Source organism: Scyliorhinus canicula, chromosome 18 (genome assembly GCF_902713615.1).
Source record: "Scyliorhinus canicula chromosome 18, sScyCan1.1, whole genome shotgun sequence".
NCBI lineage: Eukaryota > Metazoa > Chordata > Chondrichthyes > Carcharhiniformes > Scyliorhinidae > Scyliorhinus > Scyliorhinus canicula.
This window is the reverse complement of record NC_052163.1, coordinates 112417776-112442969: the sequence shown is the minus strand read 5'-3', so window position 1 is coordinate 112442969 and position 25194 is coordinate 112417776. Positions and strand designations below refer to the sequence as shown.

Below are 25194 nucleotides of genomic sequence, written 5' to 3'. Positions count from 1 at the left end.
TATCCCCTCCCCCCCATCATTATCCCCTCCCACCCATCATTCTCCCCTCCCCCCATCATTCTCACCCCCAATCATTCTCTCTCCCCCCCCACACCCCCAATCATTCTCTCCCCCCAATCATTCTCTCCCCTCCCACCCCCCATTATTCTCTCCCCCAATCATTCTCTCCTCCCCATCATTCTCTCCCCCCCAATCATTCTCTCCCCCCCAATCATTATCCCCCCAATCATTCTCTCCCCCCAATCATTCTCTCCCCTCCAATCATTCTCCCCTCCCCCAATCATTCTCTTCCCCCCAATCATTCTCTCCCCCCAAATCATTCTCTCCCCCAATCATTCTCCCCTCCCCCAATCATTCTCATCCCCCAAATCATTCTCCCCCCAATCATTCTCTCCCCCAATCATTCTCCCCCCCAATCATTCTCCCCCCAATCATTCTCCCTCCCCCCCAATCATTCTCTCTCCCCCCGCAATCATTCTCTCTCCCCCAAATCATTCTCTCTCCCCCCCAATCATTCTCTCTCCCCCCAATCATTGTCTCTCCCCCCCAATCATTCTCTCTCCCCCCCCAAATCATTCTCCCCCCAGATCATTCTCTCCCCCCCAATCATTCTCTCCCCCAATCATTCCCTCCCCCAATCATTCTCCCCCCCAATCATTCTCTCTCTCCCCCCCCAATCATTCTCTCCCCCCCCAATCAATCATTCCCTCTCCCCCAATCATTCTCCCCCCAATCATTCTCTCTCCCCCAATCATTCTCTCCCCCCAATCATTCTCCCTCCCCCCCAATCATTCTCTCCCCCCAATCATTCTCCCCCCCAATCATTCTCCCCCCATCATTCTCCCTCCCCCCAATCATTCTCTCTCCCCCCGCAATCATTCTCTCTCCCCCCAAATCATTCTCTCTCCCCCCCAATCATTCTCTCTCCCCCCCAATCATTGTCTCTCCCCCCCCCCCAATCATTCTCTCTCCCCCCAAATCATTCTCTCCCCCAAATCATTCTCCCCCCAGATCATTCTCTCCCCCAAATCATTCTCTCTCCCCCCAAATCATTCTCTCTCCCCGCAAATCATTCTCTCTCACCCCAGATCATTCTCTACCCCCCAAATCATTCTCTCTCCCCCCCCCCAATCATTCTCTCTCTCCACCCTCAAATCATTCTCTCCCCCCAAATCATTCTTTCTCCGCCCCAATCATTCTCTCCCCCCAAATCATTCTCCCCCAGATCATTCTCTCCCCCCAGATCATTCTCTCTCCCCCACAAATCATTCTCTCCCCCAAATCATTCTCCCCCCCGATCATTCTCTCCCCCCAGATCATTCTCTCTCCCCTAATCATTCTTTTGCCCCCAAATCAATCTCTCCCCCCCTCAAATCATTCTCTCTCCCCCCAAATCATTCTCTCTCCCCCCCAAATCATTCTCTCTCCCACCCCGAATTCATTCTCTCTCCCCCCTCCCAAATCCTTCTCTCTCCCCCCAAATCATTCTCCCCCCCAAATCATTCTCTCCCCCCCAAATCATTCTCTCTCCCCCAAATCATTCTCTCTCTCCCCCCAAATCATTCTCTCTCCCACCCCGAATTAATTCTCTCTCTCCCCTCCCAAATCCTTCTCTCTCCCCCAAATCATTCTCCCCCAAATCATTCTTTCCCCCCAAATCATTCTCTCTCCCCCCCAAATCATTCTCTCTCTCCCCCCAAATCATTCTCTCTCTCCCCCCCATCATTCTCTCTTCTCCCCAATCATTATCTTGCTCTTCCCCCCCAAATCATTCTCTCTCTCTTCCCCCCAAATCATTCTCTCTCTCTTCCCCTCCCCCAAATCATTCTCTCTCTCTTCCCCCCAAATCATTCTCTCTCTCTCTCCCACCCAATCATTCTCTCTCTCTCTCCCCCCCCCCCCGAATCGTTCTCTCTCTTCCCCCCAAATCATTCTCTCTCTCTCTCCCCCAAATCATCCTCTCTCTCCCCCCCAATCATTCTCTCTCTCCCCAAATCATTCTCCATCCCACGCCCAATTCATTCTCTCTCTCCCCCCCAAATCATTCTCTCTCCCCCCTAATCATTCTCCCCCCCCCCTAAATCATTCTCTCTCTCCCCCCAAATCATTATCTCTCTCTCCCCAATCATTCTCTATCCCCCCCCAAATAATTATTCTCGCTCTCCCCCCAAATCATTCTCTCTCTCTTCCCCACAATCATTCTCTCACTCTCTTCCCACCCCCCCAAATCATTCTCTCTCTCTCTCCCCCCTCCCATCATTCTCTCTCTCTCTCCCCCTCCCATCATTCTCTCTCCCCCCCCCCCCCCCAAATCATTCTCTCTCCCCCCCCCCCCCAAATCATTCTCTCTCCCCCCCCCCCCCCCAAATCATTCTCTCCTCCCGCCTTCCCAGATTCCCGCCTCCATCCCTGATATTGATCTGATTTGAAACTAAACAAGGAAATGGAGAAATCGCGCCTCCGTAACTCCGGATCCAGGTGAAGGATCGCCTGGCTCGCCGCCGCTGATTGGCTGGCGGTGTGGTAATCCTGTATATGAATGAGCTGTGACGCGGTGGGCAGGGTTCGGGGCCTGGCAGCAGCAGCGATGGCGGCTCCGCAGCGAGGAAGCGGCTCCGGGAGCGGGCAGCAGCGCCCAGCCTCCGCCCTGGTGGTGCTGGGCGAGTCCGGGAGGCCCGAACTGCTGCGAGATGCCATTGTCCAGGTCCAGCGGGGTGAGGCCTGGCGCTGACACAGTCCCGGGCGGGGGCACGGGAGCTGGGGGATTGCAACCTGGTTATTACCATACACTGAGTAGCAGAAACACCTCCCGTAAAACGCGCCCCTGGGGCTTTGTATCAACCTTGCCGGGACTGTCAACGTGTTGTAAATGGTTAATACCCGATGCTGGGATATCGACACTTCCCCATGGGGGGTGTCTGTACCAACCCCTCGCAAACCGCTTGGTCGCACTTTTTGCATGGGATTTGGGGGATTTTTGTTGTTGTTTGGAGCGATTTTTTTGGGGTGGGGGCTGAAAACGCCCCTTTTGCTCCTTGTCTAAAACCCCAGAGGCAGGAGCTGACTGCGGTCCTGTGATTGCCGGAGAGCCCTGGCCTGTCCCTCTGGAAGTGAATCACAAATGCTCTCACCCTCGGGCTGCTCTCTGGGGGTGGGGGGTGACGATCCTCTTTTTCTCGTAGTTGGTTAGGAATTGGTTTAACAGTTTCTCCCGCTCTCCCAATAACAAAACAGCCGTCCACGTTACCGAGGGCCGCTTGTAATTTTTTTTGGGTGGGGTGGGGTGTGGGGTGAATATTTTCCCACATGTATCCTCGGGGCAGTTGTAATCCGAGATGGGCTCCCGCCTGTCTCTGCAACGGTGGAATTTGAATTTTTTAATGCATTCCCGCAGAAACGCCTCCTTGCGTCTGCTTTGCGGGATATCCTGTTCCTGTGGCATCCCAAAAACATGGGAGGGAGGGGCGACATTAAAATCTCGATCCCGATTTCCCTGTAAATGTGCAGAGATGATCTGCGGCTTCCAGGGTTAGTGACAGCGATTTCCATGTTGCAAGCTCCCACGGTCCCTGTTTAATGTCAGAGAACTGGATACATTGTATCAGAGTGTAATTGACACAATGTGTCATTTCCTGTTGTATCGTCGTGTGTCGGTTTCCTTTTATGACCAATACAATGAGTCAGTTTCATCTTCTGATACATTGTATCTATGGTCAATTTCCTGCTCATACAGTAGTCATTGCCTTGGGCTTATGTTTAATGCAGCTAAATCAATGCAAGTGATGTTGTTACCCCTTCCCTGCCTCACCTCCCCCACCCCTCCCAGCTGTCCCAATTTGCTATTATCCATTAGCTTTATTTAAAAATCAGGTTCTGTGTGATACCCGCTGTCTCCTCAGCTCCCCTCTTCTCTTCCCCCCCCCCCCCCAACAGGACGCCTGATTTCTCCCCCCCCCCCCCCCCCCACAGTTGCTCTGTCATCGCTAAACAATTGTGTACAGTGCGGATCACTCTAACTTTTGTTATCTGGGTAGGCACTCATTCGTGGTTGGAATAGTTGTACAATGAATTGTGAAAATAACAACAGCAGTGTGGGAAAGGCTGAAGCATTTCGGGCTGTGCAGTGTGAATCAGGGTGATGACCCGTGGTCAGGACTGAATCACTGACCTGAAACATTAACTGATTCTTGGTCAGTTGCATGGCTGGGGGTAGGAAGTTGCCCAGTGTCACCAAAATGATACTGGGACTGAAATGGTCATATGTGGCAATACAGTGATTAGAACTGCTGCCTCACAGCGCCAGGGACTTGGGTTCAATTTCAGTCTTGGGCGACTGTGTGGAGTTTGCACTTTCTCCCCATGCCTGCGTGGGTTTGCTCTGGGTGCTCTGGTTTCCTCCCACAGTCCAAAGATAGGTTAGTTGGACTGACCATGATAAAATTGCCCCTTGGCTAGGGATGTGCAGATTAGATGGGGTTAAGGGAATGTGGAGGGTGTGTGGGCCTCAGTAGGTGCTCTTTCAGAGGGTTGGTGCAGGCTCGATGGGCCAAATGGCCTCCCTCTGAACTGTAGGGATTCTAAGATCTATTGGATAAACTTGGCTTGTGTGCACCAAAGCTCTTTAAAGCTGAAGCCTCGCTTCCTTATTTCAGCTCTTTTCCCCCATGTCCATGTGGTTGCCTCCCCCTGACCGCTAGTGTTTCTTTTCCAGGGATCCTCTCCTGGGATATTGATGCTGCTGACTTCAGTCTGGATGAACAACTCAAGCTCTTTGTGTCCAGACACTCTGCTACCTTTCCTGATGAAGAAAAAGGTGAGTCCTCCATTTAATTTGTTGCTGTGACTTGTGCAAACATGTAGACTGCAAACGTCTCCCAGTTCCACCCAATGGTTCTTTGCAATCCTTGGCAGCAGATTTTCAGTGAATTTCAAACACGGAGAGTTTGAGGACTTTTTTGTCTGTGTTTGCTAATATTTCTATTGGGGTGACTTAAGGATGGGCTGGTTTTAATTGTGAGTTGATTATACATTTTTCTTCCTGTCTCAAATTATCTATTTATACAGTGATAGCAGCTTTCGAGATCTTGGACCATCCCCAAACACTCACTGACAGGAGTACTGTTTGAAGTGTAGTTACGGATGCAGCAGCCATTTGTACAGAGCAAGTTCTGTCGCCTGTTAGTTGTGGGATAAATATTGGCCAGGAAACTGAGTGGACCTCCTGCAAATAATGTTGTGTGATCTCCTGCAGTACAGGAGCTCAAACATGTTGTTCCTTTTTAGGGCTGGATGGTTGAGATTCCAACCCAATATCTCTGGATCACCCAGCAGTGGTGCACAGATCAAATCATCAAATGTCCACATCTGAAGGTTGCAATTTTCAAGCTGTGTTGAGTGAGCTGATCTCGGCCTCCATAAGTATGGACTCCCAAAATTGGCTTTGGTACCCATGGCCAGGAAGAGGGATATTGAAGCCAGGGTTCTTGCTTATTTTTTTTGTCCAGGCATCAATCCCCTTAAGTCCAGAGATGTGGGGGTGTAGCTGAGTGGATATCTGTTCTTTTGGAAGGTTTGTGGTGGGGCAAAAATCTGAATCTGCTGTGATGCCCCATAAAGGGGAATATCCTACTGTGGCTGGCTGGCCAACCTCTTACAGGAAAGATGGATGGATGGTTGGACTGGAGGGTTGAAGTCAGCTGATCTCGTGGAGATGGCATCTTCAGTCAAGGAAGATGACCTCGAGTGGATGAAGAAGAGCAGATTTCTGCTCCGTCACCCTCGCCTCTGCTTACTGATTATGGGGATGTGAGCTATGAGCATGTCATAGAATTTACAGTGCAGAAAGAAGCCACTCAGCCCATCAAGTCTGCACACATCCTTGGAAAGAGCACCCTACGTAAGCCCACACCTCCACCCAATCCCCTTAAGTCCAAAGATGTGCAGGCTAGGTGGATTGGTCATGCTAAATTGCCCTTCGTGTCCAAAATTGCCCTTAGTGTTGGGTGGGGTTACTAGGTTATGGGGATAGGGTGGAGGTGTGTTCCTGGGTGGGGTGCTCTTTCCAAGGGCCAGTGCAGACTCACGCAGACACTGAGAGAGCGTGCAGACTCTGCACAGATAGTGAGTGCCCCAAGCCGGGAATCGAACCTAGGACCCTGGAGCTGTGAAGTAACCACTGTGCTATTGTGCCGCCCCTAGGTGACTGAGGGAGTCTCTGTGAATGAATGAGCATCACAGGGTGCTCGAGTCATCTGCCCTGTGAGGTATCCTGTTCTCCAACACTCAGCCCTTTGTAGTGTGGGGTCCTCTGACTGGCTGGACATGAAGCCACAACTTTCACAGCCTCAATGGGCTGAAGTCAGTGGTTCCAACAGGAGGAGCCTGTGTCGCACAAGCTGCATGTTTTGGTTAGCTCCGTGCAGCAGAGGTCCCAGCAGCACTATTTGTAACTAGGGAGTCTGTCTCGGCGATTTACCTTTCAATTGTTTCCCATTGTTCTCACTTCCTGGACCTCTGTTCAAATCTGATGGTGGCATGTGACTCATCAAAGATAAAATATTTGCATTTGTTTGAATAAATGTAATATCTGGAAGTCTAAAGCTGTTCCTTAGTGATTCCATCCTTCTCTCTGGTAGTTTCCTGAGACTGAATTTGCATCTTGATGTTATATTTAATTGATGAGTTTCTGTCACTAAGACTGTGTATTTCCATCTCATTACGTTGGTCCACTCCTGTCCCAGCTCATCTACTGCTGAAACCTTCATCCATGCCTTTTCTATTTGAACTCCTTTCTGGCTGACCTCCCCCATTCCCTTTGTAGACTTGAGGCCATCCAAAGTTCCACTGGCCCAGTCCGAAGTCCCCTTTGATCATCTGCCCTGTGCTCATCGTGGCTCCCAATCTGGCAATGCCTCGGTTCAAAAATTCACATCCTTGTTTGTAAGTCTGTAATTCTGCTCCTCATTGTCGCTGATCTCCACCAGCCCTAAAGTCCCATGAATATCACTGATTTTAATCACTGCACCATTGGCTGTGTGCTCTCACCTAAGGCCTTTAGCTCTGGAAATTGCTTCCCAAATGTCACCATCCCTCCTCCTGTCCTTTGGGACATTTCTTAAAGTCTACCTCTGATCCAAGCTTTTGGCAACCGATCCCTAACACTTCCCTTTGTGACTTGGCATCAGATTTTGTTTGCTAATTGTGCCTTGGGATGTTTTGTTATGTGGAAGGTGCTATATGAATGCAGGTTGTAGTCCCTAACCTCGAGCCAAATTCCAGCCAATGAAACGTGCTGTTAAAATGCAGGAAATGTGGCAGTTGATTTGCATACAAAGATTCATCAATACTGAAGACAATTTGCATGCGATGTTGTTTGAAAGGTAAATTTGACTTGGGCAGCAGAAATTACACCTTTTCCAATAGTAACAGTGGGACCTTTCACATCCACCCAAGGAGGGTTGGTGGAGCCTCAGTTTAACATCTTATCACAAGTTGCCGCCTTCAACACTGCCACACCCTTTCAGTAAAGCACGAGTGCAGAGAGCTGGGATCAATGCCAGCCCTTTAATCATGGATATCGATTGAGTGACGTTCATTTGGGAGGTGTAACAGATATCAATAGATGTGTGGGCACTTAGAATCAGCTGAGCTGATTTGGACGATCAGCCATGATCTTATCAAGAGGCTGAATGGCCTTCAATATTTCAGTATTGGATTCCTGTTTCTTACTGCGTGGCAGATAGTCTATTCTGTGCTTTGATTCTGGTTGTGGGGCACTTGTGGTTTGACTGCCGTGCCTGTTATTTTGTCTGGATTTCTATCCTTCCACACTTCCTCCTCCTCACTCTTGTCACAAATCTTTCCCTGTCCAATGTTAGTCGGGTGGGGGGGGGGGGGGTTGCGACAGGGGTTGAGTGTGGATTCCTTCTGACTGTTGCCAGCAGGTGTTCATGCTTTGGGGCGGGCATGAATGTTAGGAATCTTGGCCATCTGTGTCCATGCATGTTTTGTCTACTTTCTGTTCCTGCTTCTCTCTGCTCCCAGAAGCAGGGTTTAGTGATTGAACACTGAGCTGAATGTGGTTTGAAACAACCTCAGGGAGGGGTGTGCATACTTTTAATGGCTGCATGCATCTCATCTACATTTATAGACACCAGGAATTCATGCAAACAGTTCTGATTTATACCAAGTATAGTTATCAAACCAAAGAGAAAATGCTGGAAAATCTCAGCAAGTCTGGCAGCATCTGTAGGGAAAGAAAAGAGCTAACGTTTCGAGTCCGATGATTCTTTGTCAAAGCTTTGACAGTCATCGACAGAGCTTTGACAAAGAGTCATCGGACTCGAAACGTTGGCATTTTCTCTTTTGTTTCAGATTCCAGCATCTGCAGTAATTTGCTTTTATTAAGTAAAGCTATCATCCTGCATCAAAGATTGTGGCCAACCGACTTGTCCAAAAATGGGAATGAAATAAATAAAAATTGGGATGTTTCTAACAATCTGTTCATTTTGGTAGCATCAGTTGCTAACTGTACAAAGTATGTATGATTGTGCTGTGGTCTGAGCATTCCCCTGCCATCAACATCCTCGGGATTGCAATTGATCAAAAGTTAATTGACCAGCCATATTACCAGAACAGGTCAGAAGCTGGGAATTCACTGGTGTGACACCCCCTCCCGACTCCCCAAAGCCTGTCCAATATCTACAAGTCACAAGCCAGGAGTGTGATGGAATATTGTCCACTTGCCTGGATGAGTAAAGCTCCAGGAAACGTGACACCATCCAGAACAGAACAGCCCCTTGATTGGAACCATCCACCGCCTTCAACATTCACCCACTCTCTCCACCAGCAACTTACTAAGCCAACTGTGTGCACCATCTCCAAGATGCACTGCAGGAACTCAACCAAGACTCCTGTCACCAGAAGGGCATGGGTAGCAGACGCTTATGAACACCAGCACCTGCATGGATTTGCCCCTTCCCCCAACAAAGTCTCGCCCCATCTTGACCTGGGACTAATGTTCCTTCACTGGTGACTGGGTCAAAATACTGGAGCTCTCCATAATAGCCATGAAAATGAAGTTTTGTGAAGGTGGCTCAGCACCACTTCAAGGACATGTAGGGATGGTAAATAAATGCCAGCTTTGCCAGTAGAGGAACCTTTTTCCCTTGGCAGAGTTCAAAAACCAGGGGTGATGGATTTGAGCGAAGCAGCAGAACGATTGGAAGGCACACTCTTGCACAGAGGGCGGTGGGTATCTGAAATTCTCTCAGTTGGTGGAGGAGGCAGAGACCTTAAACTCTATTTAAAAAGTACCTGGATCTGCACCTTAAGTGCTGTAAGCTGCAGGGCTATTGGCCATGTGCAGGAAGATGGGATTGGAAAGGGAACCTGGGTGGGTGTCTTTGGGCCAGGGTGGTCCCCTACTGTGCTGTATCATTTCCCCCCAGTGATGCTAGCAGCAGAGCTGGGGGAGGTTTCCTGAATATTTATTTCTTAAATCAATATCACTAAAGCAGATTATCTGTTTATTTTTTTAACTGCATCCTGCTGTGCACAAATTAGCTGCTGTTTTTTCTATAACAATAATGACTGGACCTTAAGTACTTTGTTAGCCGAGAAGCACTTTAGGGCATCCTGCTGTTGAGGCAGCAGTGGTTAGCACTGCTGACTCAACGTCGGGCACCTGGATTCAATTCAGGCCTTGGGTGACTGTCTGTGTGAGGTTTACACGTTCTCCCCATGTCTGCGTGGATTTTTTCCCACTGCCCAAAGGTGTGCAGGTTAGGTGGATTGGCCATGATAAATTATTATTTGGTGTCCAATGGTTTGGGGTTATGGGGATTGGGTGGGGGAGTGGGCCTGGGTAGGATACACTTTCAGAGGTTTGTGAATACTCAATGGGCTGAGCGGCCACCTACTGCACTGTAAGATTCTATGCTTCTAAGTTCCTTAGTACAGAGCTTGAATATTGCTGCAAAGACAGGCATGTGACTGAAACTGCCTCCAGGCCTGTTTGAGAGATGCACAGTGAACTGATCTGAATAGTCATTGTCCCACAGGATCGCTTTGATATGCTATGTTTTGCTGCTATTTCCTTTTCTCGTTTTGAAGGGCAGTATGTGATAACCTTGCATTCACTGCAGTTAGACCCCCTGCTAACAGTTCACAGGAAGAATGGCTGTTATCCAACAAGTGACTTTGTTCTGACCTGCAGCATTTGGGGTGGGAGTGAATTGAGCTGCACTGTAACACACAGTTTTTATTTTTTTCTGTTGAAAATCTTTACATTGATTTTTTTGGATTCTAAAGTCTCTTCTGGCTGCTCCTGCAATTTGACCCAGAGCCTGCCCTTTGAATCATTTTTTTTTTTTGGCTTCTTTCCATTGGTGACCTGTCTGGGATTCTCCCAGATCATGCTCCTCTGACTGGGATGAGCCCACAGTACCTCCACAAGAGAAGTGGTGCCAGTCTGACCCCATTTCACAGCTGTTCGGCGTGGCATCCCAACTCACCGATGTCCCATTCGAGCCTCCCACCATTCCTTTTCATCTCAGCCATCAAGTCCAGGGACATCAGCAAGCCACAGCCTGGCAACTTCAAACGCTGTCCATCCAATTAGTGCATTATGGAAAGGAATACGTTTGGGTAATGGTCCAGGCAAAATCTCATCCAGGAGGAGAGAGGCCCATGTGTACAGGAGATAGATTTGCAGTATAATCAACCTGCATCCAGGAGTATTATTGATGGCCTAAGGGACTCTCCCTCGAGATGGCGCATTCCATTCTCTGGCGAGAACTCCAGTTTTACACAGCCCTGGGCTGATTCATTTGTTTTTAATCTGTTATGATCTCCAGCCAGATCCTAATTTTATCTGCTTGATTTGCATCCTGTTTGCTGTCCCTGTCAAACACTCCCAGGACAGGTACAGCATATGGGGCTAGTTCAAAAGTAAAGCTCCCTCTACATGTTCCCCATCAGACACTCTCAGGACAGGTACAGCACTGGGTTAGATACGGAGTAAAGCTCCCTCCACACTGTCCCCATCAAATACTCCCAGGACAGGTACAGCGTGGGGTTAAATGCAGAGTAAAACTCCCTCTACACTGTCCCCATCAAACACTCCCAGGACAGGTACAGCACGGGGTTAGATACAGAGTAAAGCTCCCCCGTCAAACTTTGCTAGTTATACGTTGCTGGTTACCGTGTTGAATCCTGACCACAGCCCGTCCTTCATCAATGGGGGGGGGTGTGGATTGTTCGATAATGCACCATTGAGTGGTTTTAGTGTCTTAAGTGCTATAAATGCAAATTAGTTGTTGTATTCTGTTTTGAGTTTCCCAATACTTTGAATAACAGTCTGGTCAGTTTTTCTTTTCCTATTTCATGCACTGTTTCTGGAGGGTTTAGCTAACTTGGTGCAGTGAGATGGGGGAATGATCAACAGAGGCAGTGCCAAGTTGTGGCGGAGGAAGGAAATGCTGTCTGTGTGGGGCTGGGTTGTGGAGGAGGAAGGAAATGCTGTCTGTGGGGCTGGGTTGTGCAGGAGGAAGGAAATGCTGTCTGTGGGGCTGGGTTGTGGAGGAAGGAAGTGCTGTCTGTGTGGGGCTGGGTTGTGGAGGAGGAAGGAAGTGCTGTCTGTGTGGGGCTGGGTTGTGGAGGAGGAAGGAAATGCTGTCTGTGGGGCTGGGTTGTGGAGGAAGGAAATGCTGTCTGTGTGGGGCTGGGTTGTGGAGGAGGAAGGAAGTGCTGTCTGTGTGGGGCTGGGTTGTGGAGGAGGAAGGAAATGCTGTCTGTGGGGCTGGGTTGTGGAGGAAGGAAATGCTGTCTGTGTGGGGCTGGGTTGTGGAGGAGGAAGGAAGTGCTGTCAGTGTGGGGCTGGGTTGTGGAGGAGGAAGGAAATGCTGTCTGTGTGGGGCTGGGTTGTGGAGGAAGGAAATGCTGCCTGTGTGGGGCTGGGTTGTGGAGGAGGAAGGAAATGCTGCCTGTGGGGCTGGGTTGTGGAGGAGGAAGTGCTGTCTGTGTGGGGCTGGGTTGTGGAGGAGGAAGGAAGTGCTGTCTGTGTGGGGCTGGGTTGTGGAGGAGGAAGGAAATGCTGTCAGTGTGGGCTGGGTTGTGGAGGAGGAAGGAAATGCTGCCTGTGTGGGGCTGGGTTGTGGAGGAGGAAGGAAATGCTGTCAGTGTGGGGCTGGGTTGTGGAGGAGGAAGGAAATGCTGCCTGTGTGGGGCTGGGTTGTGGAGGAGGAAGGAAATGCTGGGTTGTGGAGGAAGGAAATGCTGTCTGTGTGGGGCTGGGTAATTTCTTCCTGATTCAGACAGAGGATGAGCCCATGTTGAGTGTGTGCCGACAGATGTTGGAACTGTACGGCTACATGGAGGCCTTGCTGCTGTCACCAGTTAAACTGAACACATTGAGAAAGAGGGGGTCTCGGAATTTTCATTCCTGTTTGGGGTAGCAGGGTAGCATGGTGGTTAGCATAAATGCTTCACAGCTCCAGGGTCCCAGGTTCGATTCCCGGCTGGGTCACTGTCTGTGTGGAGTCTGCACGTCCTCCCCCTGTGTGCGTGGGTTTCCTCCGGGTGCTCCGGTTTCCTCCCACAGTCCAAAGATGTGCGGGTTAGGTGGATTGGCCATGCTAAATTGCCCATAGTGTCCTAATAAAAAGTAAGGTTAAGGGGGGGGGGGTTGTTGGGTTACGGGTATAGGGTGGATACGTGGGTTTCAGTAGGGTGATCATGGCTCGGCACAACATTGAGGGCCGAATGGCCTGTTCTGTGCTGTACTGTTCTATGTTCTATGTTTGACAGTACTGAAGGTTGGGTTTGATTATAGTCACTTCACCTTCTTCCAATGAGTGACTGCTGAAAGAAACAGCCAAGGAAAATGGTCGGGTCACTAGGTGAGAGTCAGAAATCCTGATTATTCTTGAAAAGCTTTTCACTTGGTGTCTTGCACTTAATACGTTTCCTTAAATTCCTTCAATTCTGTGACAGACCCGTCCCCACTAGTACTGTACCCCAGTGTTATACAGTGACAGACCCGTCCCCACCAGTGCTGTATCCCAGTGTTATACAGTGACAGACCCATCCCCACCAGTACTGTACCCCAGTGTTGTACATTGACAGACCCGTCCCCACCAGTACTGTACCCCAGTGTTGTACAGTGACAGACCCGTCCCCACCAGTACTGTACCCCAGTGTTATACAGTGACAGACTCGTCCCCACCAGTACTGTACCCCAGTGTTGTACAGTGACAGACCCATTCCCACCAGTACTGTACCCCAGTGTTATTCAGTGACAGACCTGTCTCCACCAGTACTGTACCCCAGTGTTGTACAGTGACAGACCCATCCCCACCAGTACTGTACCCCAGTGTTATACAGTGACAGACCTGTCCCCACCAGTACTGTATACCGGTGTTAGCCAGTGACAGACATGTCAGGTGGTGTTTCATTATTCAATTTGTTCTTGTTTTTTCTGCCTTAGGCCAGAAGATCCTCCATCACCGTGGTGATGCTCTGGAAACATTGGTTTTGATAAACCCCTCAAATGAATGTCTGTGTGCTGAGGTGAGGTATCAGCTGTTCCTCTTTAACCTCATGGCGCTTCTTTATATTCCAATCCACCACTCCTCCCCATTACTCACTCTCTCAGGTTTTGAGCAGCTTCTCTCCAGTAGCTCAGTGCGGGTGGAGCAGGGCATTCTGTCTGCCTGACTCAATGTGGCTGTGTGGTATCAGATCTGTCTTGTGGTGGGCGGACATTACAGCTTGCTGCGTTTCTGGTTGTTGCTGGTAATCTCCTTTGGTTAAGGTTTCTTTATGATTTTGCTGCAATTTGAGCATCACTCGTCTAATCGGCCGTGACACGGCTAACACTCTCTTGCCTTTGAGTCAGGGAATTTGTGTTTGGAGTTCCACCCCAGGCTGACCCTCCCAGTGCAGTACTGAGGGAGTGCTGTACGGTCAGGGGTGCTATCTCTCAGATCAGACTTAAAATCAAAGTTCAGGTTCTGTGTGACTGTGAAGGATCGTGTGGTTAAGATATTTAAGAAGAGTCGGGAGTGTTAAACCCATCCCGCCTTAGCCAATATTTCTCTCAACCAACATTACTAAAGCAGATTTTATGATCATTTATCAAATTGCTGTGTGCAAATTGACTGTTTTCTAGTGTTTGTGATTGATAGTTAGCTGTGAAGTCCTTGGATGTTGCAAGCTGCTATATAAATGTAAGTTCTTTAATTGGATCAGTTCAATGGATGTCCTCCAAAGGAGCACTTGTGGCTCTGATTCCTCTGACACTGAACTTGGTGCCACCCCATTTGTCCACTTTCAAACGAGGCTCAGCGCGGCAACTGGGGACAGAAGGCTGACAAAAATGCAAGGCCCTATTACATTTTTAAGAAGATCTGTTTCCACAGCTGATTTTCGTGTTGCTCTTTTGGTTCTAGGTACGGACTCTGATATCTGCAGAATCGAGACACAAGCTTCTGGTGTTGGCTGGACCGTGTCTGGAGGGATCGGGTGACCTACTCTTGCAGAAAGGATCCTTCACATTCCAGGACTTCATCCAGATCTTCACAGACAAGGAGGTTGTCTCCAGCAATGCTATCTTCCCCTTTTGCTGTTAACTCTTCTACCACACTGCCCCTTAAAGTTAATGATTTCAAAGTTGGACTGCACCTTTGTTTGTTTAATGCTCGGGCTTGTGTCCAATCCTGTGCTGTATTCTGTGCTGGGAATGTTGAAGGACGGTTTAAAATGAGGATAAGAATTTTAAAATGGAAGCTTTGAAAACCAGGAGGTAATGGGATATGCAGCAAATTGCAGCAGTGTTTTGGATGAGCTGAAGTTTATACCAATGTTAATGGGATGGTGTATTGATACGTTGACATTTTGCTTTCCTCTTAGATCGGGGAGCTGTTGAGTTTCACACCACCTGCCAACAAGGCCAGCCTTACTCTTGCCTGCCCTGACTTAGGGGAATGGAAGAAATCCAGCTTGGAAAAACACAGTCTCCAAGAGTTCATTGAGATCAGGCTGAACCCTCCAGTCTCACAGCTGGAGATGGAAGGGTTGCAGGAATTCCTGGAGTATCTCTCCGAAACCATGGAGTCATCTTCGCCCTTTGACCTGCTGGAGCCCCCGGCCACGGTGGGCTTCCTGAAGCTCTCCAAACCTTGCTGCTACATCTTCCCCGGAGGCCGGGGGGACTCTGCCTTCTTTGCCGTCAATGGCTTCAATATTCTGGTGGATGGGGGGTCGGATCAGAAATCCTCGTTCTGGAAGCTTGTGCGTCACCTAGACCGGGTCGACTCTGTCTTGTTGACCCACATCGGAACTGACAACTTGCCCGGAATCAATAGTTTGCTGCAGAGGAAGTTGGCAGAACTGGACGAGGATCAATCTCTCGGCTCTGAAGTGAACGGCGATTGGATGAAACATCTTATTTCTCCTGAGATCGGTGTCATGTTTCTCAATGCACCTGAAAGGCTCCAACATATTGAGAGAAATAATGTCCGTCGAAGTGTTGATGAGGTTAGTGTGACGCTACAGTATCTGGATCTACTGCGTATTGAACCGCTGCCACTTTATAGAACTGTTGGCAATGCTTTAGAACCAATCATTCTCTTTCAAAAGATGGGAGTTGGACGTCTGGAGATGTATATCCTTAACCCAACTAAAGGCAGTAAAGGCCTGGACTTCTTGATGCAACAATGGACAGGCAATGGTTGGCCCAAAGGAGGGGACACTCCGATTCAGTGCCTGGTGTCCGTTTGTGCTCTTATTGTTTGGCACCCAGCAAGTAAAATGGAGAAGATAATCAGAGTACTGTTTCCTGGTTGCACTCCTCAAGACAAGATATTGGAGGGACTGGAGAGGCTGAAGCACCTGGAATTCTTGAAGCAACCCTCGGCTACCAAGAGTGAACTGGAAGCTCTTCAAAAAGACAAGGGCCCCAAACCTAAACGGGCAGAAAGTCGGGAGAGTCTCAAAAGCCTCACCAAGGCGGGATGTAATTCTGCGTCTAGCCTGGTGGGGGCAAGGCCAGGGTCTGCCAGGGACAAACACAGGGTGGAGAGGAAGGACAAGCCTGGCAAACCCAAAGCTGACACGGCAACAGCAAGCGAGGGAGCGAAAGAGTCTCATTCGAATATGTCGGCAGAACTGAAGGCTCGAGACCAACTTGGTGACAAACTGAAAGCGGACACCAAGCCAAAACTGCAAAAGAAAGAGGTCAAATCAATGAAAATGGAAGAGAGCAAGGATGGGAGGGTCTCTAAAAGGGATGAAAGAAGAGAAACTGAGGAGAAGAAACTGGTGAGAAAAGATGTGGCAAAGCAAGTTAAGAAGGAGCCTAAAAATGACGAAGGAACTGGAGCAAAGACTTCCCTTAAAAAAATGTCTGCAGTTTCTGCTAACGGCAGAAAGAGTTCAGCAAAAGCCAATGTGCCAAATAAAGAGGTCCGAAAGGATCCCAATCCTGCAAAAGGACCAGTCAAAGTCAAACCCAAAGTTCAGAAAAAGGGGTCTGCAGCAGAATGCAAGCAGGCTCCAGGCAGTGTATCTCTCTCGGAGAAGGGAGTTGAACTGGGCGCCTCCAAGTTGTCCACACCAGAGGACATGACAGCAGATTTTGAAAAGCTGGAGCCAGCCGGACCGGAGGTGCAGGCTGGAGATGTTGAGGTATTGAACCAGGCGAAGACGGTGTTGGAAGGGAGTGAGGGGACAGTGATGGTGCCAGATGAACCGTCGCCTGATGAGGGCTTTACCACGATGGAAAACGAAAGTGAGCTCGAATCTTCTCCCCAAGGTGACGATCAAGTTGTCAACGCTGGCGTCATGGCAAGTGAGGAAGCCGTGGTCTTGGAGTGGCCTGAGGTGCAGAAGGGATGCAAGGAAGAGAAACTGGAAGCCAGAGGTGATGCCAAGGCTGAATCCGATCAAGGTATGATTAGAATTAATCATATTAACGGTCTGATCTGTGATACTGAAAATGAAGATGGTTTTGAGATGGAAAATCCTGATAAGTTCGGGTACTTTGATGAAAAGTTGAGCCCTAGTAGGAACATGGCGGCCCTTTCACCTCTTGCTAAGACCCCACGGAGTGATCGTAGTGTCAATTTTGACTTAACACCAACTGAGCTTGGGCCACCAGATGAAATGAAAGGGCAGATGTTTGTCAACAACCAGGAGATTCTGGAGGACCATTGTGCAAGCTCTGAGGAGAGGACCTTGGAGATGGTGTCTCCTCCAGGATCTGGCCCTGCCAGTGCTGGCCACACCCCTTTCCATCAATCACCAATTGATGAGATCATTCCCAGAAGTGAAGATGGTTTAATTGAGAGAGTGTCCAGCCTCCTCGATGAGGAAACCCAGTTGAATAATGCCTGTAATAAGCCTGTAGATGGTGGACCCCAGTCAAACGCGAGGCTGCATTTTGAGAATGCCAATGCTCCGCTGGACAGACACGCTGGCTATCTGACCTTGAGTCCATTCAAGGAAATTGTCCCTGATGTCTCGCCAACTCTGACAACCCCTTCATTGCCAGCTGAAGTTGGTTCTCCACATTCCACAGAAATTGAGTCTCTGTCCGTCTCCTTTGAACAGGTACTGCCACCTCTGAGTGAAGCTCTGACCTCTCCAAGAGAGGACAATCAGAGGGGACCTCTCAATGGTCTTTCTCCTGAACACGAAGCACTCTCTGGGAAAGGCGACCCTCCTGGCATGAGCCTGCCCTTGAAGTCATTGCAAGATACGTTTCGGCCTCCACAGGTGCTGCCAGTCCATTCCTCGGCAGATGGGGATTGTGCATTAGCTCATGGCGATGGAGTTGATGGGCATTTGCCACGTGTGGTGGGCCTTCCATCTGAATCCCCTCATGATGTTGACTTGTGTCTCGTGTCGCCGTGTGAATTTAAGCACCCAAAGACTGAACTCTCCCCTTCCTTCATTAACCCCAGTCCACGAGAGTTGTCAGATGAGAGTGATCTTTCACAGGAATTTGCCAAGCCAATTGTGCAAAGGAGAGGTCACAAGTCTCCCTCCAGTAGAAAGGCAGCGCTGGACGAAAGGACCCCAACCTCAGCTAGCGAGTCCCTCCCAACCCTCTCTGGTTCTGATGCCCAACGTGGGACTGAGGACTGCCCATCCATCACTGCCGATGGGGGCATTGACTCAGAGGAAGACTCTGAGAGCCTTCCTGCCGACAGGTCTCATCCACCCTTGTCCTCCAGACCACCTGACCCCCCTCCCGCCCCAATGAAAGACCCTCACCCACCCCCACCCCAACCTGGCACCTGCATGGTAGACCCTGAGGTGCTGACCCAGAACTCTACCAAAAACGTCTCCGAGAGGACGAAAGGCAAAAAATTGGGTTCCAAGCCGACTGTGGGCTCAGCTGCGAGGAAAACTGAAAACACTAAACAATCGACTCTCTCCAAACCAAAAGGTCCCCAGCTGACGTCAAAGGAAGTAGATAAATTGGCCACGAGCAATAAGAGCGGCCAACCTGGAAAGGTGTCCCGGGTGAATTCCAACCAGTCGATCAATTCTGAGGAGAAGAAGGGAAGGAATCCTCAAACCACAAGCTCCAAACCACTTCGCAACACTGTCACAGGTCAGTTACAGAATGCAGGTGAGATTTGCAGCATAGGCCAATTGGGCCCCAGGGACCTTGCGCAGGGTTCTTCCAATTGGATTGAGGTGTCTATATAAAGTCCGGTTAGACCACAGCTGGAGTACAGTTCTGGGCACCACACCTTGGGAAATATTGATCTTTGAAGGGGTGCAGTATAGATTGACTAGAATGTTAACAGGATTGGATTACGAAGACTGATTAAACTAGGCTAGTTTTCTCAGAGTGGGGGGGGGGGGGTGGAATTTGACAAATTTTATCTTGCGGATTTTTAAAGAAATGAATAGCCTAGATGGAGAAAACCCTTTTTTTTTTCAGTAATTGAGTCCGGATCATTCAGGAGAGATCATAGAATCATAGAATTTACAGTGCAGAAGGAAGCCATTCAGCCTATTGAGACTGCACCGGCCCTTGGAAAGAGCACCCTACTTAAGCCCACGCCTCCACCCTATCCCAGTAACCCCACCTAAACTTTTTGGACACTATATTTAGCATGGCCAATCCACCTAACCTGCACCTCATTGGACTGTGGTAGGAAACTGGAGCATCCGGAGGAAACCCACAGAGACATGGAATGTGCAGACTCCGCACAGACAGTGACCCACGCCAGGAATCAAACCCATGGGTAGCATGGTGGTTAGCATAAATGCTTCACAGCTCCAGGGTCCCAGGTTCGATTCCCGGCTGGGTCACTGTCTGTGCGGAGTCTGCACATCCTCCCCCCTGTGTGCTGGGTTTCCTCCGGGTGCTCCGGTTTCCTCCCACAGTCCAAAGATGTGCGGGTTAGGTGGATTGGCCATGCTAAATTGCCCGTAGTGTCCTAAAAAGTAAGGTCAAGGGGGGGTTGTTGGGTTACGGGTATAGGGGGGATACGTGGGTTTGAGTAGGGTGATCATTGCTCGGCACAACATTGAGGGCCGAAGGGCCTGTTCTGTGCTGTACTGTTCTATGTTCTATGTCTCTGGTGCTGTGAAGCAACTGTGCTAACCACTGTGCTGTCGTGCCGCCTGACGTGTTGCAAAACACTTCATGCAAATTGCAGAATTCTCTCCCACGGGAAACCACAGAAGTGAGCTTAATTAATCATTTTAAACCTGAGATTGATGGATTTGCCGCTCGGTAAACCGTGCTATAAAAGTATATGGTGCTATGCTGGGGGGGGGGGGGGGGGGGGGGGGGGTGCTGGATGGCGTAGAGATGCAGGACTGTCCTTTAATGAGAATTGCTGGGCTGAACCGAGGGGCTGAATGGCTGAATCCCATGCTGCTGCTGGACATATTGTTTTTGTTGTCGCTGCCTTTCCTGGAGCTGCTGGTATAGTGTTGCCACATCACGTATCACTGGGCTGATGGAGCGGATTGCTTCACTCCTGTGTTAGTCATGGCTCAGTACACAACTCCATGGCTTCCAAAGTTGCACAGTTCCTTTTTTAAAATGGCTCAGATTGGGACTTGGGCACTTTAAGTTGACTGCAGGTGAGCAGGCATCTTTTCTCTCCCCCTGCTTCAAAAGTGGTTGGTTCCCATTTGATGCTAGTCCATTAGAGGGAGAGACAATTAATTTTGTTCTGTTTTGCAGCATGTTTATTGGCAGCAGCACTTCCTAAATGATAAAGACTGGCTCTAGTTAAAGCCATCTTCCAACTGCAGCGACCCTACTCATTGAATGAATTGTTGTTGTTGCAGGTCCAGTGAGCAAATGCCCTCCTGTGGCGCCACCTGTGTATGTTGACCTTGCCTACATCCCCAATAACTACAGCGCCAGAACGATCAACACAGACTTTTTCAGAAGGCTGAGATCTTCAATCTATGTCACAGAAAGAGATATCCATGAGGAACATCCTGGACTCGCTCTTGGAAGGCAAAGCAGTGTGGGGGAATAATATCCAGGTGAGGGGGATTTTGATCAATCACCAGCAGCACCCCTCCACATTCTTTGCAGCCTTGACAATGCTCATACCTCTGCGCTCATTTAATTCCAGCCTCTTGTGTTTCTCTGATTTCAATCACTTCGCTATTGGCCCTTGTATCTTCAGCCGCTAGGCTCCAAGTTCTGGAATTGCCTCCCTAAACCCCCACCCTTTCCCGGTTCTCTCCCCTCTCTTTACGGCGCTCCTGAAAACTGCCCCCTTCAACCAAGTCGGTCCTAATATCTCCTCGACCAGTTCTCTCTTGCATTCTTGTACATTAAAAGCTATTTTTTTTCTTAATTCTTTCATGGGATATGAGTGTCACTGGCAAGGCCAACGTTTTGTTGCTCCGTCCTTAATTACCCTCTTGACAGTAGGGATGGTGGACTGTTGTCTTGAACCACTGCAGTCCCATCATCTGGTGGATATAAATGTAAGTGCAACAATGCTGCACTGTCAGAGCTGCTGTCTTTTAGAAGGAATGAATGTTAAACCAAGGCCACATCTGCCTTTGGTCAATGCAAAAGATCTCGAGGCATGGTTAGCACGGTGGCACAGTGGGTTAGTGCTGCTGCCTCACGGCGCTGAGGTCCCAGGTTCGATCCTGGCTCTGGGTCACTGTCCGTGAGGAGTTTGCACATTCTCCCCGTGTCTGCGTGGGTTTCGCCCCCACACCACACAGGTGTGCAGAGTAGGTGGATTGGCCACACTAAAGTTGCCACTTAATCGGCAAAAATGAATTGGGTACTCTAAATTTATAAACAAAACACATCTCAAGGCGCACTTTCAAAGGACAGGAGAATCCTCCCAGGTACCCTGGCCTATTTATATCCGTCGATCAACATCACACAGCTGACCATCTGGTCATTATCACAGTGCTGTTTGTGAGGATTGTGCTGAAATTGGCTGCTGCATTTCATAGAAAAAAAATAGGAGCAGAAAGAGGCCATTCGGCCCTTCCAAGCCTGCTCTGCCATTCATTATGATCATGGCTGATGCAGGTAACAATACCAACACCCGATCCATTCTCGTACAGCCCTCTCTATATTGGACATAACTAATGTCATTGTTTCTCCGGCACCCAGATATAGAACATAGAACAGTACAGAACAGAACAGGCCCTTCGGCCCTCGATGTTGTGCCGAGCAATGATCACCCTACTCAAACCCACGTATCTACCCAGCAAATTGGCAATTTATCATGGCCAATCCACCTAACCCGCACATCTTTGGACTGTGGGAGTTAAGTGCTATATCTAACTGCTTCTTGAAAACATACAATGTTTTGGACTCCTCCTTCCTGTGGTTACGGATTCCTCAGGATCACCACTCTGGGTGAAGAAATTTCTCCTCATCTCTGTCCTAAATGGTCTACCCCATATCCTCAGACTATGACCCCTGGTTCTGGACACACCCACCATCGGGAACATCCTTCCTGCATCTACCCTGTCTAGTTCTGTTAGAATTTTATAGGTTTCTATGAGAATCCCCCTCGTTCATCTGAACTCCAGCGAATACAATTCAAACCGATTCAATCTCTCTCGTATGTCAGTCCTGGAATCAGTCTGACCTTTGCTGCACTCCCTCCAGAGCAAGAACATCCTTCCTCAGATAAGAACATCCTTCTTCAGATAAGGAGACCAAAACTGCGCACAATATTCCAGGTGTAGCCTGACCAAGACCTGAATAATTGCAGCAAGACATCCCTGCTCCTGTACTCTAATCCTCCTGCAATGAAGGGCAGCATATCATTTGCCGCCTGCTGTACCTGCATGCTTACCTTCAGTGATTGTACAAGCACACCCAGGTCTCGTTGCACATTCCCCTCTCCTAATTTATGGCCGTTCAGATGATAGTCTGCCGCCTTGTTTTTGTTACCAAAGTGGATAACCTCCTATTTATCCAAATTACACTGCGTCTGCCATTCATTTGTCACTCAGCTTGTCTAAATCACACTGAAGGATCTCTGCATCCTCCTCACAGCTCACCCTCCCACCCAACTTGGTGTCATCTGCAAATTTGAGATATGACTTTTTGTTCCTTTATCTAAATCATTAATCTATATTGTGAACAGCTGAGGTCCTAACACCGATTCCTGTGGCATCCCACTTGTTACTGGCTGCCAATTTGAAAAAGACCTGTTAATTCCTGTCTGCCAACCAGTTTTCTCCCCATTTCAATACACTACCCCTAATCCCATGCGCTTTAATTTTACATGCTAATCTTTTACGCAGGACTTTGTCAAAAGCCTTCTGAAAGACTAAATACACCACATCCACTGGCTCCCCTTCGCCAACTCTACTAGTTACATCCTCGAAGAATTCCAGTAGATTTATCAAGCATGATTTCCCCTTCATAAATCCATGCTGACTCTGTCCGATCCTACCACTGTTTTTTTCTAAGTGCTCTGCTATAGAATCTTTGGCAATGCATTCTACAATTCCTCCCCCCCCCCCCCCCCCCTTTTTTTACAGGTGCCAAGCTTCCTGGTCTATAATTCCCTGCTTTCTCTCGACCTCCCTAAATACTTGAGTTACATTAGCCACCCTCCAATCTTCAGGAACTGTTCCGCAGTCTGGAATCCTGGAAGATGACCACCAATGCACCCACTATTTCTACAGCCACCTCCTTCATTACCCTGGGATGTAGATTATCAGGCCCTGGGGATTTATCAGCCTTCAATTTCCTTAACATCATTTCTCTACTGATATTGATTGTCTTCAGTTCCTCCTCCTCACTAAACCCTGCATTCCCCAACATTTCTGGTATATTATTTGTGTTCTCATTTGTGAAAACAGAACCAAAGTATGTATTTAGTTGCTCAGCCATTTCTTTGTCACTTGTAATTCAAGATAGTACAAGAGTAACTACACTTCAAAGGTACTTCATTTTGACACTAGAAGGTTCTTTGGATTACCCTGAGGTTGTGGAATGTACAATATAAATGCAAGTTGCCTCTTTACTCTAAGAGGTACTTGGAGGAAGTTTAGTAACCTACCCCCATGGCATTTTGTACAGACTGTATCTTTGACTATAACTTTGTTCTGCTTTTTCCACACTGTTGAGGTTGAGTAACGGGAAGATTTTTTTCTAAATGGGAAGTGGCCACAAGGCCCAATAAACATGTTCCCTTTTCATGAAATTACCCAACTCCCCTGTGACCTTCCGTATTCCTCCAATCACGTGCCCCAGGCAGCACTTGACAACAGTCTCGTGGGCCCACTTGTATATGTCCTCCCCAAGGAATTCCACAGGGTTTTCTGATGTTCTGGAATGTTCCTCGTTGGCTGCCTTTGCGTTGTATGTGATACTGTCCCTTTTCTTTGAAGGTCACCATAATCCCGACCTTTGACTCTCCAATTATGCACGAGTGGTACCAGGAGACCCACGAGAGGCAGCAGTCATTGAACATCACTGTGTTGGGGAGCAACAGTACGGTTGTCATGCAAGAGGAGACCTTTCCAGCGTGCAAAGTTGAATTTTGATCAGGAATATGTGCAACGTGACTGAACTGAGAGCTTTTGCGGTGGGCAGGAAATGGAAACCCATGTTGGTTTAATCCCACCGACCTGCCCTCGGCAAATACGTAGACCATTCTCTGGAGTGTGATGCATCAAGTAATGCGTGTAAACCCCCAAAACCTTTCTCCCAGCTCATGTGATGCTTCAAAAGTTGCACAATCTTGCCAAGCCCCAGAATTCCTCAAATACCAATGAACTGGGCTAGAAGCCAAGATGTCACAATGGGCAAAAACTGGGGGATGGGGGGGTGCAGAGCCAGTTGGGTCCAAGGGTTTAAATTGGTGCCTGGTGGCACCAATTACTTTTAAATGTTGGCCAGTTGCCCTCTTAACAATGACTAAAGGATTTGGGATGTTTTGGTCCCCAATTTGCCAATCATTTGGAACAAAGTAAGAGAAGCAAGGGATTGAACCATCATTGGTTTCTCTGGGGCTGATTTTTTTTTTTTTTTGTTATGGTCTATGGACTGCCAGCTTGGCTTGCAAGCCTATTAATTTCTGCCCATGCTGGTGGCTCATCTGATCTAGGGTCTATGGTAAATGGGATTTGTGATTTGAGTATTTAAATGTTTTTTGTTTACCTGGCATGTCACTATGAATTACAGCTCTCATCACCTTTAGGTGCTCAAGTCCTCCTAGTGGAATCCTAGGAGGTAACCTTCACTCCTGCAATCTCGTGCTACAGAAACTCTGCTGGGTTTTGGGTTCCTTGATGCTGACTTACCTCTGGTACTTTAACCCGGTGACTCATTCTTCATGCAAGTCTAGATGATGAGTCAGCAGGTAATTTGACTTTGCCTCATTTTGTCGGCTGGCTTAGGCTGAGGCCCATATCAATGCCCAGCAATTGTCGAGCTCTCGGACTAGGCCCAGAAACCATGCCAGGGATTGGATTCACTGCTCCAAGAGCAGCATGGTAGCGCATTGGTTAGCACGGTTGCTTCACAGCGCCAGGGTCCCAGGTCCGATTCCCAGCTTGGGTCACTGTCTGTGTGGAGTCTGCACGTTCTCCCCCGTGTCTGCGTGGGTTTCCTCCGGGCGCTCCGGTTTCCTCCCACAGTCCAAAGACGTGCAAGTTAGGTGGATTGGCCATGCTAAATTGCCCTTGGTGTCCAAAAAGGTTAGGTGT

At 48.8% G+C, this 25194-nt stretch overlaps 1 protein-coding gene across 1 annotated transcript; it reads left to right on the top strand.

Moving 5' to 3' along the window:
• The first annotated feature begins 2543 nt into the window (after positions 1-2543).
• On the top strand, positions 2544-25096 carry LOC119953136 (microtubule-associated protein 1B-like). Its single transcript, XM_038777025.1, is given in 8 exon segments — positions 2544-2714; positions 4712-4813; positions 13487-13569; positions 14451-14591; positions 14911-18619; positions 20323-20455; positions 20457-20526; positions 23875-25096. Coding segments are annotated over 8 exon segments (4521 nt in total). The 5' UTR covers positions 2544-2587; the 3' UTR covers positions 24031-25096.
• The last annotated feature ends 98 nt before the right edge of the window (positions 25097-25194 follow it).